Raw genomic sequence first — 18,498 nt, forward strand, 5'->3', positions numbered from 1 at the left:
TCAACAATGTTATATTTAAGGATTGCTCTAATTGGTCAAATTAGTCAATAACTAATTTGTCCGGCAAGAACCACGTGGAGGTTTAGAGCATTCTTGCCAGGAAAAAAGGATATAAGGATGAGGTAAACAATGATTATTAGAAAATAAAAAGGGAATAAAGGAATTATTGGTTTGTGAAATGAAAAAATAGTACACAAAAATCAAAGCTTTTTCACTTGGCGTTAAATAAATGCTCTTACCTTTTGTACTGCATCTGCTACCATTTGTAGCAAAACCTAAAAAATAAATTAAAAACACAACCAACAAAAAAATTAATTTGTAGGAAAGTTACAACAAGCGACTTTAATAAATATTATACAGAATAAAGGATACACAATACGGTATAATATATGGCACACAAGCTATTAAATCAACACATCACAAGATAAAACGCAAAAAAATGCACCTACCTTCATATGGCTTCTGCGTTGGCTACTGTTTGTAGCAAGACATTTAAAAAATTAAAACAACACCAATAAAAATCTTTATTTGCATGAAAGTTACAACAAGCAACGTTTGTCAATATTAAACAAAATAAAAAATACACAATAGGTTTCAATTTGTGGCAATTCAAATTCCAATCAAATTCAATACCTCAGTAAATAAATGCACTTACCTTCATATCGCTTCCACGTTGGCTACCGTTTGTAGCATTAAAAAAAAATAATAATAAAAATGAAACCAAAAAAAAATGTTTATTTGCATTAAATTTTGAGCAAGCCACTTTCATTCATTGAAATTAAAGACAAAATTACGTGGCAGTAAATTATTTGAGTGTTTTATTTTATTTATTGTTTCTGTATTTAAAATGTGTCACTCAAAATATCACTTTTCAACACCGCATTTAAAGATTTTAATTGAAATTAAGTTTTATGAAATTATTGGTTTGTGAAATAAATAAATACGACACAGCAATAAAATACACCTACCTTCATATCGCTTCCACGTTGGCTACCGTTTGTAGCATTAAAAAAAATAATCATAAAAATGAAACCAAAAAAATGTTTATTTGCATTAAATTTTGAGCAAGCCACTTTCATTCATTGAAATCAAAGACAAAATTACGTGGCAATTAATTATTTGAGTGTTTTATTTTATTTATAGTTTCTGTATTTAAAATGTGTCACTCAAAATATCACTTTTCAACACCGCATTTAAAGATTTTAATTGCATTTAAGTTTTATGAAATTATTGGTTTGTGAAATAAATAAATACGACACAGCAATAAAATACACCTACCTTCATATCGCTTCCACGTTGGCTACCGTTTGTAGCATTAAAAAAAATAATAATAAAAATGAAACCAAAAAAAAATGTTTATTTGCATTAAATTTTGAGCAAGCCACTTTCATTCATTGAAATTAAAGACAAAATTACGTGGCAGTAAATTATTTGAGTGTTTTATTTTATTTATAGTTTCTGTATTTAAAATGTGTCACTCAAAATATCACTTTTCAACACCGCATTTAAAGATTTTAATTGAAATTAAGTTTTATGAAATTATTGGTTTGTGAAATAAATAAATACGACACAGCAATAAAATACACCTACCTTCATATCGCTTCCACGTTGGCTACCGTTTGTAGCATTAAAAAAAAATAATAAAAATGAAACCAAAAAAAAAGTTTATTTGCATTAAATTTTGAGCCAGCCACTTTCATTCATTGAAATTAAAGACAAAATTACGTGGCAATTAATTATTTGAGTGTTTTATTTTATTTATAGTTTCTGTATTTAAAATGTGTCACTCAAAATATCACTTTTCAACACCGCATTTAAAGATTTTAATTGAAATTAAGTTTTATGAAATTATTGGTTTGTGAAATAAATAAATACGACACAGCAATAAAATACACCTACCTTCATATCGCTTCCACGTTGGCTACCGTTTGTAGCATTAAAAAAAATAATAATAAAAATGAAACCAAAAAAATGTTTATTTGCATTAAATTTTGAGCAAGCCACTTTCATTCATTGAAATTAAAGACAAAATTACGTGGCAGTAAATTATTTGAGTGTTTTATTTTATTTATAGTTTCTGTATTTAAAATGTGTCACTCAAAATATCACTTTTCAACACCGCATTTAAAGATTTTAATTGAAATTAAGTTTTATGAAATTATTGGTTTGTGAAATAAATAAATACGACACAGCAATAAAATACACCTACCTTCATATCGCTTCCACGTTGGCTACCGTTTGTAGCATTAAAAAAAAATAATAAAAATGAAACCAAAAAAAAAATGTTTATTTGCATTAAATTTTGAGCAAGCCACTTTCATTCATTGAAATTAAAGACAAAATTATTACGTGGCAATAAATTATTTGAGTGTTTGATTATAATTTTATTTACTGTATTTAAAATGTGTCACTCAAACGCGATCACTAGTCACCGAATTGAAAACTTAAACCGGAAAATTTAGATTTGCTTGAGCACACGTCCGTTCGCGACAACGGCAAGTAACAAACTGAATAAATTGAACGAAACCGCACTATACACAATAATTTAAATAAACCGACTCACCTCGCTTCGCCTCGCCTCCCGCTCCCGCTCCCGATCTGACCCGTGCCACTGCTCGCTGTCGACTGAACCGCCCTCGCCGCCTGCGCCGCACACCTAACCTCGGATCTGACGTCATCACACGTCTAAAACAAGTCATCACCAGAAACATTCACTGGCCAAATCCGTCAAATTTAGAAACATTCATACACAGAATTATTCAAAATAGAACAGTATTGACCTAGAAAAATTAATCATGACAAATGTATTTGTCCATAAACGTCTAAAATTATAAAAGTTTCGCATGCAGTTAATGGAAAAATAAAAATGCATGTTCTTATTTAAACAGAAACTGGCAATGTGAAATTTTGGTGCGAAAATTAGTGATATCGCAATTGTTTGGTTTGTTTTGTTAAAAATTCGGAAGGTTCGAAAAGTAGGGTTATGTTATCACCTGGAAATGTCAAAATTTACACTTTTATGAATTTTGTCTCCGTTTCTGCCCTTTCGGAGCGTTATAATAGGATATTTAGGACAGAAATCTGCTATTGCTAGATAAGGACAAAAGTTTCCTCAAAATTCGGTAATAAAAGTAGGGTTAGGGTTATTATGCTCTCTTCTCAACTGCCAAATTCTCACTTTGTGTGTCTTTTTGCTCTTTTAGAGCCTTACTAATTATTATTGAATATGTAGCGGAAGATACATAAATAATTTACGATTCAGTCATTTTATGGTTCAAATACAGTCCGGGACATTTCTATTTGGACATAAAAAATTTGAATTTTCTGACATTTATACGTGTATTCAGCGTCTATGTGAACAAAAAATGTTCTCTCTCTCATTCTATGGTCCTTGAGCTTTAATAACAGGGACATTTTTTAAATTGGTAGCATTAGAAAATGACAGTAAACAGCTGACTGATGTAAACAATAACAAAGGAAATGTTATAATTTTAATCTATATAACCCGTGGCTGCTTTAAAAGTGTGTACTAACGGGATAATAAAATATTTACGCAAGTATTTTTGAAGGTAGAAACATTACTTGTCATATAACAATTATAGATTATATGATGAGACGGGAATGGCACAACACAGAATTGCAGTCAGTGATTGTGCTGGAGAAAGCTGCTGTGACGTACTGACAGTACTGACTATCGCTGGTTGTACGATTTGTGCACTTTGTGATATATTTTGTGTGAAAAACTGGAAAACAAAGTGCATACCTGCATAACCTCACTTATCGCAGTTTTGCACATTTTGATGATGGGAATTGCGGTTCAAGTAATTATGAGTTATAGATGGAGCTCACTGTTTACTTCAAAGTAAGTTCACGACATTTATTAATTAATTATTAAAAAAATCACAGATAGTGTTTATAATTTGCAGCTGAAGCCTTTTGGGTCCACTTTTTTCGTTGTTATTTCCTGGTAGCGACTATTGTTTCAAGCAGAATGGGTGTAAAGTTAAAAATAATCCCATAAAATTGTTAATATAACTCCGTTGCACTGGCATGGGGTATTTGAAAACTTACGTTTAACAAATACGTCACAAAGTCTCATCCATCGTTGAAAAACATAATAAGGGCTTTATAACAACAAGCGCTTTCTGATTTTACTGTGGACGTGTGGAAGAATAGTGTGAAATATTGCGAAAAACCAACTTTTACTCTTGTTTACATTTTTGTACGTCTCTATCTGAGAGTAGTCGTCTTTTATAAAAAATATAGCCTACTAATAAAGGAAATTAGAGTGTTTTTATTTCTGGGTTGCCTCCAATTCCACTTTGCCTTTGCCTGATAATCAAGACACTGATAATGAAATTGGTGTAAGTGCATCAAATACAAACGTGTTGAATAGATGAATAAAAGAGAGACAACTGCTTTTTTCAAAAAGGCCATTTCAAATTTATTCAAAAAGCACACCCCCATTGAAAAGGGTCCATTCACGATGAAGTTTGGCTTCCTGCATGACATAGGTCTCGGGCACCAATCTCACTGTAAATGGTCTAAATTGGTCTTGCATCTCTAAGACATGGACTCACTGAGAGCGACTTCTGCAGTAGGCTTGAGACCTGCCTGCCTGTCTCGCAACAATCTCTGCATTATGATTCCAAATTATTTTATAAAATGCTGTCAATTACAAGCCATGATATGAGGCATGAGGCCGTCTCAGTGTATGTCTTGTGGTGTACATTGAAACTGTTTATTAAAGAACCCATTCACAATGAGATCTGCTTCGCTACATGCGGCGCAACAGGACTCAAAGACTAATCCCAAAAGACACAAAAAAACTGACACAGTTTCATAAGTTTAAGCCATTGACAGCGTTTTCGAATGTTGGTGCAAAGACTTGTCGCGAGGCAGGTTTCAGCCTTCCGCCAACGTCAGTCTCAGTGAAACCCTCTCAAAGTGATCTCAGCGAAAACCATTCACAATGAGATTGGTCTATGAGGCCTATGTCGTGCCGCATGCAGCGAGATATGTCTCATTGTTAATGAAAATAGGGCCTTTTTTGTTGTTTAAAGTTGTTTTTTAAAACTTTTGTGGCAAATTTTACTGATGTGGCAGAGAGGGGGCATGCAATTGGAACATGACGATGACTAGCCTAAAAGGCACTTCGAGGCTTTTATGGCCTTTTTAATGCAAATTTCAACTTTAAACCTGACAGTCATACCAAGGTCAAACATAACCTCAACAGTACTCCAGCAACGGTACTTCAAAGCATTTGAAAGTTTCTCCATTTGTTTTTAAGTGTTCTAGTTGGTACATTTTGCTGTACTTTACTACAATAAAGAAATATTTAAATTTTTATTATTGTTTACATTTGTCATCTATCAAACACAAGTTCCCTAAATTTGAGCTCTTATCTAGTTTTTGTGCTCTATATAGTCTCGCGTCAAGGTGTGCGGTATGACGTATCTCATATTGAAATGTCCCGGACTATACCTACTTGTCTTGGGCGTTTCTGTCAATGCTTGTTCAATGAGTGCACTTTTCCCTGGCGAATGGCTCTCAACCAATGAAATTCGTCCATTCGCCCCTCTCTGGTCCACATTTATGTTGGCTATTCTGCCACACACGTAAACATGTGAACATAACCTCTCGCAATTTTTGTATTATTTTGTGCCAAAATGACTCAGTTTTGGGGCCCCAGAAGTGCAAGATTATGACATAATGGCTTTTGCCCCCTCTCACGTCAAACGCGCTCATCTTATATTGATTGTTATCGTATTGGCCATATTGTTGCTATTTTCGCTAAATGGCAATAAACCAGGGCCTGGTGAACTCGAATTAGGGTTGGAAGCCGAGACTGAGACGCTATGGAGGCCCCCGTCACAATCAAAACCTTTAAGACACGAAAAACTGTTCAACCTAACCTTCAAATACATCTTAACCCCAGCCCCCTGTCTCAAATCTGAAACCCTCGCTGTGGTAATAGTAACATCACACCGCAACAACGTAGAGACACGTAGTGCAATGCGACGCACCGTTTCCAGTGGAGAATTGGCGAAATTGGGGCTAAAACGAGCATTTCTTGTCGGGGAATCCTCAGATAATATCTACATGAATCAAGCAGCTTTGGTGGACGAAAGTCACCGGTTTGGGGACATCATTCAGGGCAATTTTATCGAAGACTACCGAAATCTCACATACAAACATTTAATGGGCCTGAGATGGGTAAGCGAAAACTGCCCAACCACCCAATACGTCATAAAAATGGACGACGATATTGTTATTAACATTGGTAGCACTGTCCAACTTTTACGAAATTTAACCCTTCCGGGGGATTCCATCGCAGGGTATGTTTTGCGAGATCTGAGCCCCAAACGCGAGCCCGCAAACAAATGGTACGTCACACCGGAAGAATATCGCTTCGGTAAATACCCGTCGTTTGTTTCCGGCTGGTTCTACATCACTAGGGTCAGTGTAGCCGCGAGATTGGTGCTCCTGTCGCACTATTTCAAGTACTTTTGGATTGATGATGTTTACGTGACCGGGATTTTGGCGAAGAATTTGAGATTAAGATTAATTGATTTGAAGCGCTATTTCACGGTTTTCCCCGAGTTTTTGCAGTGTTGCATTTCCGACGTGAAGAGAAATCTAGAGTGCGACATTTTGGTGGGGCCCAATGGGGGCGATTCGAATCTCTTTTTTGAGTTCAATGAAGCCATGAAAGTGTGCGGAAGGTGTGGGAAGAGAGATAAGCCGATAAATGAGACGTGCGTGGCCGAACGAAAAACTAATCTTGGGAGGGGAAGTGGCGTCATTGAGAATTACAATTTGCACTAATAAAATGTACTGTAATTTGTTAACTCCGACCAGACTAATTTGTGATATTTTTTAATAAATTAATTATTTTTGTTGCTAATTGTTTCGAAATTTCCCTCGTGGTGTTGGTCATCGGTTCAAATGCGTGACAACCGCTCACTTGATAATTGCTCAAATAGCAAGATATTTTTGTGTAATTGTTTAATTGCGACAAAAAATCGCAAAGAAAGAGATTTGAGCGGCTGGTTAGTAGGTTACACCTGCGGTAAAGGCGGGGAAGTGAATTATTGCTCAAGTGAGCATTCGTTTACGCAACCGGAGCCGGATCTTAATTATTTATTTGGTAAAAAATTCGTATCGGGCTTAGGGTCAGCGAAAGTTCGCGGCCTTGAATCCAAAACACAAGTGATTGGAAAAAATGTCATTTATTTGATTAAAATACAAAAAGCTATCACATCGACTCTACATTATAAAAATAAGCCTAATGGCAAGTTTCCTTTTAAATATTCCACCAATCTACAATCTAAAGTGACTAGTTGAGAAACTTATTTTAACCCAGAAACGAGTTAAATAACTAAAACCACGTTCTAAACGTAAAATAATACACTTGAAATTAATTAATACCAACGTCGGTGGCGAACACATTTACTCCACGTTACAAGTCTTTGGTCTTCAAATAAATAAAAATTTCATTAGTTAGCGCTTATTCAGCTTAATCCACAAGGTGAGGTACGTCGCCGCATTCATCAAGCACCAGATCACGACAATCACAGAAATGTTGGACACCAGGTCCACATCGACAATATCCATCTCTTTCAAAAAGTTTGTGGGGTCGGAATAGTGACAGTAAATCGCCTCCTCGGGACAGTACAATTCGGGCCGATTCAGGCCATAGATCGAGTAAACAATCCCTTGAAAGCCCGCCCTGTAGTAGCTCACGTGGAACAACCACCGGAAAAAGTACGGAGTGTCGAAAAATCGAATACAGAAGCCGAACACGGAGAAAAGACAGGCGATCACTGGGCCGAGAAATACTGCAACTTTGATGGGGGTCGTGGCCCCGATGAAGTAGCCCCAGGACTGGGCGCAGAGCGTGGAAAGGGTGCAAAACAGGATGAATAAATACAAACGGAAATCTACGGGTTGTGCCGTCAGCCAGTAACTGATCGCGATGTACGTCCAAGTGCAAATCACCTGCGAAAAAATTGTTGATAAAAAATCGCCCAGTCGCAATTAACCACTTACTTGAAACGGGATTTCGATTAATATCACAGAGAGTAAGTAGGGGGTCAGTTTGTACCACCGATTGAAGTGCTCCCGCGTCAAGATTTTCATTTCAAGGGGGACTGAAAGTATCGGTTATTTTTGTTTGGGTTTTCTCTGGCGGCTTACATGATATTGTGACTGACATTTTTCCGGTGTACACAATCAGAAGTAACGATCCGTAGAGATAAACGTAGTTGGCTAGAATTGTGTTGGCCCCAAAACCAACGTCCTTGTAGAGATAGCCGAAAATTAACCCAATGGCCACGTGGGCCAATAACCGATTAATGAAGTAAATCTGAAAAAAATCGATTAATTAAAATGGAATTGGAATTTCGGGCGGCTTACATAACCCCGTTTCGTCGTCAACAAATTCCGTTTGTATAATAATAAGAACTGCATTACTACAGCGGCCGGTAGTGGCGACTTGTCGTGAGCCTTCTCTTCCGGCTTGATTTCGTCAAATAGGCTGCACGACATGGATTCTTTTTCTACAATAAATAAGTTCGTTAAACTAGCATTTTCCAATTTTTCGGTTCGATAAACCAATTGTTTCGCTCGGGAAAGTCTCACTAACCTTTGGTACTTTCGCCGATCTTATCGAACTGTTTAACTTTCGCCGCCTCGGCTAAGACGTTCATGTCAGTTCCGTATTCTCCAATGGCGACTTCCATCACTGAAACCGATAATAAAAAAACGCGTTATAATGAGTGGCGACGTACTGAAATCGGCCGGGTTGTGGTACGGGGGGCACTGGAGCCCCAGACTGGACAAATGGGGCACCAGGTCCTTCGTGTTGCCGTCGTAGATGCACCGCCCCGCCGACAGGGCGTACAGCTTGTCGAACATTTCGAAAAGCAGCGCCGACGGCTGGTGGATGGTGCAAATGATGGTCCTTCCTTCCTGCGCCAGCCGTTTCAAAAGTGAAACACATTGCGTGCACGACGAGCTATCCAAACCGCTAGAAAACCACGTCAAAACACTCCAAGCTTAAAGTTTCGCAACGCTTACGTCGTCGGTTCATCGAGATACAAAATCGGTGGATTGCTCAACAGCTCCAAAGCCACCGCTAAGCGTTTCCGCTGGCCCCCGGAGAGGCGCGAAGTCAGCGTGTGGTGGCTGTTCTCCAAACCCAGCATTTCCAAAAGCTCCAACACCTGGAAGTCGCCGATTTGAAAATTCGCTTCCTGGTCGATGATTAAAAAGGTCGCCAGTTCAATTTACCTGCTGTTTTTTGTAATCATTCGAAACGGAATATCCTAGTTTCAGATTTGCGGCGAAGGTCATTGCCTCCTTGACTGTCAAAGCCATGCGAAGTTCCTCGTCCTGGGGGATGTACGCGGACAACTTCCGGAAACGCGGGCTCTTGTCACGGATCGTATCGTTCAGTTTCACGACTCCGGCGCTGCCACGCGTCCTGCAAACGCTCCTATTCTAAATCTCGAACGCAAATTCACAAAAAATGCACAAAACCGTGCATTTTATCAACACAAAAAGTTGTCTTACGGGGCCAAGTTTATTTATTTGATTAAATTTGTTTACCAAGTTTCCGTGTTTCGACACAAAGATCAAAAAAGACAAAGAAGTTTGTCCACAAATTTATTATCATTCACGTATTGAATAAAATTACAATTCTGATGCACTAACTAAGGGTTATCCGTTTTGTCTTGAACTAAAAATTAAAAAGTCGCTACTTAGTTTCTTTTCACTCGAACCGTAGAGAAAAGCAATAGACGTGTATTTTTTAAGTTAATTGGACGCTCGGATTGCGCTGATGAAGAAAATGAAATTGCGATGGAATTTTGCAAGAGGCTCAGTTTTTTAGTAATGACATTGACATTTGGCACTTATTCGGCACTTGTTCATTACTTAATTGGTCACGTGACGGTGCATTGAACTTAATTCGACTTTCTCTTCTATACTTACGTGAATCCGGCTAAGATATTAAGTAGAGTCGTTTTGCCAGCGCCCGATGGTCCCATAATCACCGAGATCTCTCCGGCTTTGAAAAGGCCGGAAACGCCATGAAGGATGCGTTTCGTTTCTGTAATTTAAATTAATGATATCAGATCGAAATTATGATTGGTGGCACGTTCAAGGTGACACGTGCACTTGTAATATTTTTTATTTCGGATTTTTTCTCGGGACGTGATTCTGTTTGTTTAGATAATTTCGATGGCTAATAGTCATACGGATCTGATTCATTCAAGCAATGAGTAATTTCAGCCTTGAGGCGAGTCGATGGTCTAAATTGATCGAGAGATGGACGAGTGTTTACTTAAAAAATTTGAATTTTTAATTGGAATTTCATACAGACAACTGGGTCATTGTCGCTGGGTTTCAAAAATTTCCATTTCAAATGAAACTAGTTTTCCTTTACACTGATAACGCAATATTTGATGATAGGTGAAGAGCGAAGAAAGGTTTTATTTGTGGCGATGGTACAACATCCTGTTTTCAATTTTTCGCTTAGTTAAATCGGCAGTGATAAGAGGCGACCAGATGCCCTCTCCGTGGCTGCCGTGCGGTGAATTTGATACCAAAAGTCAAACCGCCAATTCTTATCAATAATCGCCCCAAAGTAACACTGCTACCATTTCCCCTTTTTAGGAAATGTTTATGTAAAGAGCTTATTTAACTTGATTGACAAACAACTGGAATTACATATCTCATAAATGTACACATTTCTACATACATGTTATTATTAGGTTGAAAGTTGAAGGTACAGAACGTGGGAAAGAACGTTTTTAGTGCACACGTGTTATCAATGCGCTTGATCGGGTCAAAATATTTTGTTTTCCAATCTTATCGTGATAAAAATTGCACAACAATAGGTTGGCCATGACAATCTGACACGATTCCTGTCACCTAATGGATTATTTGAATCCGATTGGTTGGAAATGCAAGTCAAATTGTCAAGGCCGGCTTGACAAAATTACAAAAGAAAATTCTCAAACAGTTGAACAAATGACATGTAATTTCCTTTCAAAGCCTTGCTCCAATTTGTCAGCTAATAGCATTTAATGTTATGTCATTTTCGTATTTGACTTTCTATCGCATCAATTTTTCTCCCGTGTGGGAAACTCCGACGGAATCAAATCCATATTTATGAGTCCAATTTATGGCCAAATTATACAACGTTTTAAGCGACAAATTCGAGAGAAAAAAGACGACCGAGACGAAATTAATTGTTGCTAATCGTAGCATCCAATTGAAGTGATTACAGCAATTAAAATTAATAATCAAGTCGAATCTCATTATGACTGCGTTTTTTATTGCCTTAGTTAGAGGGCGAAAAACAGTCAAAGTTGTGGCAATTATTTTTTCCTTAGATGCAAAAGGAATATAAATAAGTCCTGACGACTGTAAAACCGCTCATTTCCTGTTTATTTACTGTACAGTTGAATAATACCTAAATAAATAATTTGCATGTCTCTAATAATTGCGATCGAATTTAATTGTCCGTGAAATGTGTTTGGACGAATTCACTGTCGCTGGCTTGGAAAATCAATACTTTACTAAAATTAGAAACTGAAAATAATTTTGCAACGGTCTGAAATTACAGTTCGTAGCCTCATAAAAATGTATGAGGTGCTATATGAGACCTGGAGCGGAAACAGAGCGTTTTTTTCCTGCAACAACGCAAAAAACGACTGGTCAGTGTTTACCGATTTTGAGTTGGTCTTTACTCATTTCGTAACATTCGTGCCTTATCGCCCGTTATCACTTAAATTGTAAATTAACAGCGTAATTTATTATGCTCACTTATCGATACAGATGTTTAATAGAAAATTTTGCAATTCTCCGAAATTTGACTTTTACTTTTAATTTTTTCGCGCGCGACTTTCTCCAGTGGCAAAAAATAGCAATAATGGTGCGGTGGTGGGCATTAGGGTCGTTGATTGCACAGACGCGAGAGGAAGAAAGTGGTTGCAATTACCTTTTTGAAAGCGGGTCATGGACCAACTCCATGTGGTATATGTGATGTTTTCGAATCGGACGTCGACGGCCTGTTTTTTCGGGAAGCGGTGTTTGGCGAAGTCATTGTTGTTCAGGGCGTATTTGGCGTCGCGGGCGTCGCTGGCACAGCACTTGACGATCTCCTCTTTAGTGCAGGACATGCTTTCACTCAAGATAACATCCCACCTAAACAAAAACAAAGCTCACGCTACAAGGATTCGGTCGAAACTGACGCTCTACTATCACGATGCAGCGTTTATAGGCTCCCTGCCGCGGCGTCGGGCCCAGGGGGCTCCCGAAACCGGCGTTTGACAGGGGCTAACTTATGGTATTTTTTTATCGAGTAATGACCCCTTTGAAAACGGCCGTGACTTACACCTTGGGAGGACGATTTTGGGTTTTATCGCCCAGTACTCCAAATTTCAAGAGCACTCATATCTAAAAATTCAACCATCATTGTGTTATTTATAGCGGTTGCAACATTTCTAATTTTTAATCACTTTACGAGCCATAATCCCGCAAATGTTGGATCAAAATTTCTCTCCAAATAACAAAATCACGGTAATCATTATTTTACGACCAATTTATTTACACTTTCGCGCTCCTAGCCATCTTTTTCGGACTATCTTTGTTTCTAAAAATAATGATTGAAGGCCGATTTATAAGCCGAAGAAGTTATTTCCGGTAAATAATAATTAACTTTTTTATAACGCGTAAATGATCCATTAAGAATTTGCACCTATTATCACACCTAAAAAACCCATTACACATTACTTTTTGCAGTTCAAACATTGTCGGGAAATTGGAGCCCGATGGACTCGAATTCTACAAAAAACACTGACCTATAATTGGAGACACCTTTGACGCAAATATTTTGGAGATTATTTATAACCACTTTTTGTAATTCATAAAAAATATTTTAGGTTAATTGTGAAAGCTGTCATTAGCTTTATCTTGACAGGGTTGGTCACCCTTAATCACGTGACTCAATTTGGGATAAAAAGTGTTCATTTTGACGAATTAATCGGCACAAAATACGTAATTTTCAATTTTCCGCGATCAATAATGACGTAATTTATTAGCCGATAATTTATTCAGGTCGGGTTTGCATAAATTTGAAAGAGTAGGTTGGCCACCCTTTTTCACAAGTCACGTGATTACAAATGGCGGGTTTAGTTTTTTGTGCCCAATTTCTTCATTTTGGGGGAATTACCAGGTGAGTCGGCTATAAATCGTTGTACTTTGCTTAATGTTCGTTTAAATGATTATTCTCGAAGAGAGAAAATCTCGTTTTATGTTTATTATTTTTCACTTGAACTGTGTCAAGTTAAGTGGTAATCAAAAAGAATTAATTGTTTTCTACCAACTGATAAAGGTTTTTCAATGATAATTGCATTGCGTGTTTATTGTTATTACGGTACAAAATGTTTTTTCATGTAAAACGTGGTGTTTTCGACAAATTCGTGTCGCTGGGTTGGCAAGCCCTAATTACGACGTCTGGGGATTACAGTCCACTGTATAAATCGATTGTTTACAGTTTTTTGCCGGGAAAAATGTGTTAATTATATTGCATTGACATTTTTAATTGTAATTAGTTTATTACAGCTAACGAAGCGAACGTACTTTCGTTAATGATTATCGTCTGATTAAAGTTCGCTTTACCCTAAAGGAGTTGTATGTGAAGTGTTTGCTTGTAAATTCTAATAGAGTTATTATTTTACTCGTGTTCTAAGAATCTCGATAATAAAACAAAGTAATTTCCAATTAATCACACTCGAGGTGTGATAAAAATGGAATAAATCTCCTCTACGTTCACTCGGTTATGACACGATTACGTTTGACATAATTGTGATAATTAAGTTTTGTCCATAACAGGCCGCAAAATAAAATCGTCGTTGGTGAAATTATTATTGTTAGTGTGATTATTTTATAAAAGTGTCTTCACTGATGTCCCACTTTTTCCAAACATCCTGTGTAATTACACGCTTTAAAGTGCTTAATCACACTTTATATAATGTATATGCTTTCAATATAATTTTCATTGTCCTAATGATAATATAACATCACATAATATGGGAGCAATAAATTATTGCCATCTGTACCTTGCGTAACGTTTTATGTCACAGACAAATGTGGGCATTTGTTATAACTATTAAGTTACGAAATTACACGGCTAATTAAAAATTTTCGGGGACTCCCTTGGAAAATTTCCCACAGCTTATCGGGCAAAGTGTTAAGCCTTGACACAGGACATTGGTTTAAAAATAATCCTAGCGGAAATGCAAGTGGAATTTTTCTGGAAACCCATCTGTTGATAAAATTTCACCATGAATAAATTTTCCAATTTTACGATACTGCAATGAAAAATAGTACAATCACCCAAAGGTCAAGCAACATCTTCTAGAATACAGTCTGATATCGATTAATAAATAAATACTAAATCTAAAATTTGGTATAGGTGTAGAGTAACATGTTTACGAAGGATGTAATAACGATTATTCTCTAATCTCAAAATTGTTGACACTGCAAACAATTCAAAATCGACGAATTTTTTATGAATGGAACAATTTATCTAGATGGGAGTCAATTTATTTTTTCATTTTATTACATTTATTTAAACATGTGACACATTTAAATACGTCAATGCAATTATGCGTCGATATGATCGTATGACGACCAAATATAATTGTTATTAATTTAAAATTATTTATTTTATGATTAATGTGACTGGCCCAAAAAAATTAAAATGCCTTGTGATTACAATGGAATCATAAAATAATTACCAGTTTTATCTTTTTACGTCTGCACAATTTGAATGAGGTTTGCGCTTACAAAAAGCAGTAGAAAGTTTCCAATACCCAACCTTTTCCTTTAGATACCTGCATAAACATTGACCTAACCGCATAAGGAACGTCGTAATATTTTATTTACAAAGAGACTCTTAAGTGTTCGTAGCCTTGACGGTAACGTCTTCAGAAATAATGAGGAGACGAAATTAAAAAAAAATCTAACTCAACATTTCGGTTTGTAAGGACGCTGAGTGCAGAAATTTCCTATTACTTATTTTCATATCAAATATCGCAACATTGTAAATATGTTAATTATTAAAAATATTTCAAAGTAATTTTGCATGTAAGGCTATAATACACCTAATGCAGTAAATTAAATGGAAAAATTATACACTGTCCGACTATCGGGAATACCCATCAAAACTTGCTCTTCACCATTTTTTAATTAATTGTCCAAAATTTGTTTTTTTGTAATTCCTAAAAGCCTCAACCACATAATTTTTATGCAAATATTAACTCTGAAGTAATTAGCATATGCCAATAAATAATTTTTACGCATCATTTGTTATTCTTCGGAGACAATAGAAGCTACAAGTGATTGTAATACAAAAAATATTACGATTAGAGATAACTTTAATGATTTAGCTTTGTTTCGGCAAATTTGTATTTTTCCTATTTGTTATTGTTGATTACATTTATTTTTGTAAAGGTCACAAGCCCTCTAATTTACCAACAAAACGTGACCCCTCAAGCCTCAAAAACGTGCGTTAATTTAATAAATTCGTTATTTATAATGACACGAACCGGCCATTAGAGGCAATTTAAATTTCGTTATTGTCTCACGAGCGACATAAAATATCATGTCGTTTTGCGACAATAAAATCACCGTGTATCCTTAATTAAATTACGTAAGATTTCGTTAAAATGAGCTATTTTTTCGTGTTGTTACCATATGGGTCGGCCTTGAACCACCATATCGCCGGTTGAAATTGCAGAAATATTTTTGTAAAGTTAACGAAATTGATTAATGAAGGCCAACTTACCGTTCTTAAAACATTTAAAAAGTAGATCATCGCACCTCTAAGGCACTACTAATGAAATGGAACAGTTTGCGAGTTTGAGTTTGTTATCGATGCAAGTGCTGGGTTTAGTACGCATGTCGAAGGGTTTGATAACGGCGTCTTTAGTGGGCCCGTAAAAATCAAGGTTTGCGTACTTGACACTTCCCTGACGATTTTTTTCGATCAAGGTTTAGCAACTTTTTGAAAAATTAATATTATTCATAAATTAAGTAATGACGAAATTTATAATGTTGTCGACGACATTTGAAATAATTTTGAATAAATTTAAATAGGAATTTCACCCACAATTATTATTATTTCCATGGCGTGACTCGTCAAGTTGTTCAGCAATTGTGAGTTTCTCCGGAAATACGAATTTTGTAACGTTACTTTGTCGTCAAAGTGATTAAAATAATAAAAATATTTTAACGCAATCAAGTTTTATTTTTATAACATTTACCTACCTGCGCATTGCCGAACCTGAAACACAAGGAAGCGTTTAGCACTATTTTCGGCCAAAAAATGCTCGCGGAAATCACTTTTGGAACAACGTACTTTTATCGAAGACAATTCAAGAGCGCAACTTATGTAAGAATAAAGAAATTGAACTTGAACCTTTGGTGTATTTCCATGCAATTCGCGGTCACCAAATTTATTCTGATAAGAAAGTTGAATATCATCAAAGGTTATTTGCCGACTAAAGCTTCTAGAAAAAGTGCCGAAACCGACGCCAAAAACTGGTTTCCATCACTCATAGATTTTACATTTTGCACGATTCCACTTTTTTGCCAAAAGAATAATTAAACTTGTTGTGACAAGTTATACAACTCAATATACACCATTTGGGGGTTGAACAACTTTCACCGTTGACCATTGATTTTTCAAACTGGATTTATTAATCCGCAGGCAAGTGGCTTAATCTCAATAATTCGTATTTAAGGAAGTTGCCAATTGCAACACTGTGTTAATTGAAAATTGGCAAGAGACGGCGAAAGCAAGGACCATCGCAATACTTGTTTAGGTTTGCCAAAAAAAGAGAATGTTGGAATGTAAAAACAACAGTAATTTACAATAACGTTGGGCAACTGACTCGAGGCAAGTAGCATCTTGCAATGTTGAAGCAATTATTAATATATTATTTGCAATGTTTAATGGTCACTTTTTTACAAAATAATACTATTTTATTTACGAGACGTGTTATTATGCCATAAAGTTTTTTGCGAGGTGCCAGACGTGTTAATTATGAGTAATGTTTGCCGCTTTATCCGAAGTGTCATTCACTTTTAAATGAATAATTATTAATTTAAAGATGAAAAAAAGATTGATAGTAACTTGCGTTGGGTGGGCAACCAGTAATGCAACCTTGAACATTTGTCCATAGAATAAGAGAGACATTTGTCATTAATTTTCAGCAATGGTAAAGCAGAAATCTGTAATTACAATTTCTAAACTGTGCATAATTTTTATGCAACCAATAATTGTCCAAAATTAGAAAATACTAAATAAAATTGTTGAATAACAGAAAACGTATGGAAAATATTCTTATCTTACGAAACAGCAAGTTATTATTCAGTTGTAGGTTTTACTGGAAGATGGCGCCGATAATTTTAAAATCAAAAATATACAGGGTGTTCCATCTTTTTGTATTTATTGATGTATGAACCTGTGATAAAATTTGTTCCAAACAGCTTAATCATTTCTGAATCATAAGTCCTATTGTTATTTAATGATCCATTAAATACCACTTCGCGGGAACCGTGAGGTCATTTTTAAAAACCAAAACTGTTGTAAATAAATAGAAGCAGTCTATGCGTAGATAACAAATAATTGTGGTTTTTGTTGTGTTTTGATATAATTCTAATCGCGTAATGGGACGAAATTAGACGCTCTTAAATATCACTGACCAAATTAAAACATTACAAAACGGAAGCTATTTAAAATTGTTAAACAAAATAATGAGTTACATGATTCCAATAAATCGTTCTGGATGTGACGTTCGCAATTTCCTCCGAGCACACCAGTAATAAAAAATATTTTCAACGGAACGTCCTTGAACAATACATGAATCTTGCTTTACTAAGAATTCAAAAACTAATGCAAGGACGTAAAGATTTTATAATCGAATTCGTGAATCATAAATCGGAATCGTGATACGTAATTTCAATTTGTTATTGCGAAGAGTTGAATATTTAATATACAACTAATTAATTGAAATTATCGCAAATGATGGAACAAAGTACAACACTGAGGTGCTAACACTATTTTATTTAGTGTTTTGCAATGACATTGCCATTGACACCGTTTTGTATTGGTGCGGAATTTGGGTATTTCCTTTGATTTTCAAATGTCAAGTCATTAAGAATTTAACGAATGGCAAAAATTCGAAAAATTGCTGTTTTGTATCTGTTGCGCAGTTAACGATAATATTGTTACTGATTATTATAGTTTTCCTTTTCCGGGTTGAGGTTGGCCATGGAAATTTGACATTAGCACCTGAGCCTGCTCGATTTTTGAAATTACAGCCAATTCTGGACCACATAATCTTATTTTTAGAACACAATAAAAATCGCTATTAGAAAGGAAAACTGGTTTGATAGTTCCAAGAAAATATACTTCGA

General features: G+C 35.9%; 2 protein-coding genes and 1 long non-coding RNA gene across 6 annotated transcripts in view; 2 read left to right on the forward strand and 1 right to left on the reverse strand.

Annotated features, from left to right (window-relative positions):
- The first annotated feature begins 2,641 nt into the window (after window positions 1-2,641).
- Window positions 2,642-4,295, forward strand: LOC135267147 (uncharacterized). Its single transcript, XR_010335468.1, has 2 exons — window positions 2,642-3,862; window positions 3,927-4,295. It is a non-coding gene; the product is annotated as an uncharacterized LOC135267147 (long non-coding RNA).
- Window positions 4,296-5,563: 1,268 nt separating this feature from the next.
- Window positions 5,564-6,902, forward strand: LOC659776 (uncharacterized protein). The gene has a single exon (XM_966050.4). The coding sequence runs from the start codon at window positions 5,713-5,715 to the stop codon at window positions 6,826-6,828; it is 1,116 nt and encodes a 371-aa protein (XP_971143.1). The 5' UTR covers window positions 5,564-5,712; the 3' UTR covers window positions 6,829-6,902.
- A 314-nt stretch (window positions 6,903-7,216) lies between these two features.
- Window positions 7,217-18,498, reverse strand: part of LOC659849 (uncharacterized protein) — a 34,231-nt gene continuing 22,949 nt past the window's right edge. Inside the window, exons 1-11 of one of the 4 annotated variants that reach the window (XM_008193831.3) lie at window positions 16,345-16,360; window positions 12,011-12,216; window positions 9,997-10,114; window positions 9,295-9,487; window positions 9,082-9,227; window positions 8,793-9,031; window positions 8,648-8,746; window positions 8,419-8,561; window positions 8,200-8,368; window positions 8,053-8,153; window positions 7,217-8,001 (exon numbers count right to left, since the gene is read on the reverse strand). In XM_008193831.3, the coding sequence (XP_008192053.1) occupies window positions 7,504-8,001; window positions 8,053-8,153; window positions 8,200-8,368; window positions 8,419-8,561; window positions 8,648-8,746; window positions 8,793-9,031; window positions 9,082-9,227; window positions 9,295-9,487; window positions 9,997-10,114; window positions 12,011-12,216; window positions 16,345-16,352 (1,920 nt within the window). In that variant the 5' untranslated portion in view covers window positions 16,353-16,360 and the 3' untranslated portion in view covers window positions 7,217-7,503. Of the gene's footprint in view, window positions 8,002-8,052; window positions 8,154-8,199; window positions 8,369-8,418; window positions 8,562-8,647; window positions 8,747-8,792; window positions 9,032-9,081; window positions 9,228-9,294; window positions 9,488-9,996; window positions 10,115-12,010; window positions 12,217-12,872; window positions 13,210-15,862; window positions 16,019-16,344; window positions 16,361-18,498 lie in introns of those variants that run through there. The other 3 variants (XM_966117.5, XM_008193832.3, XM_064359006.1) reach the window with 3 other exon arrangements.

This window comes from Tribolium castaneum, chromosome 9 (assembly GCF_031307605.1).
Source record: "Tribolium castaneum strain GA2 chromosome 9, icTriCast1.1, whole genome shotgun sequence".
Lineage (NCBI taxonomy): Eukaryota > Metazoa > Arthropoda > Insecta > Coleoptera > Tenebrionidae > Tribolium > Tribolium castaneum.

Excerpts from the sequence above, each read along its gene's own strand:
- LOC659776 (XM_966050.4), top strand. The coding sequence starts at position 5,713 with ATGGCTTTTGCCCCCTCTCACGTCAAACGCGCTCATCTTATATTGATT.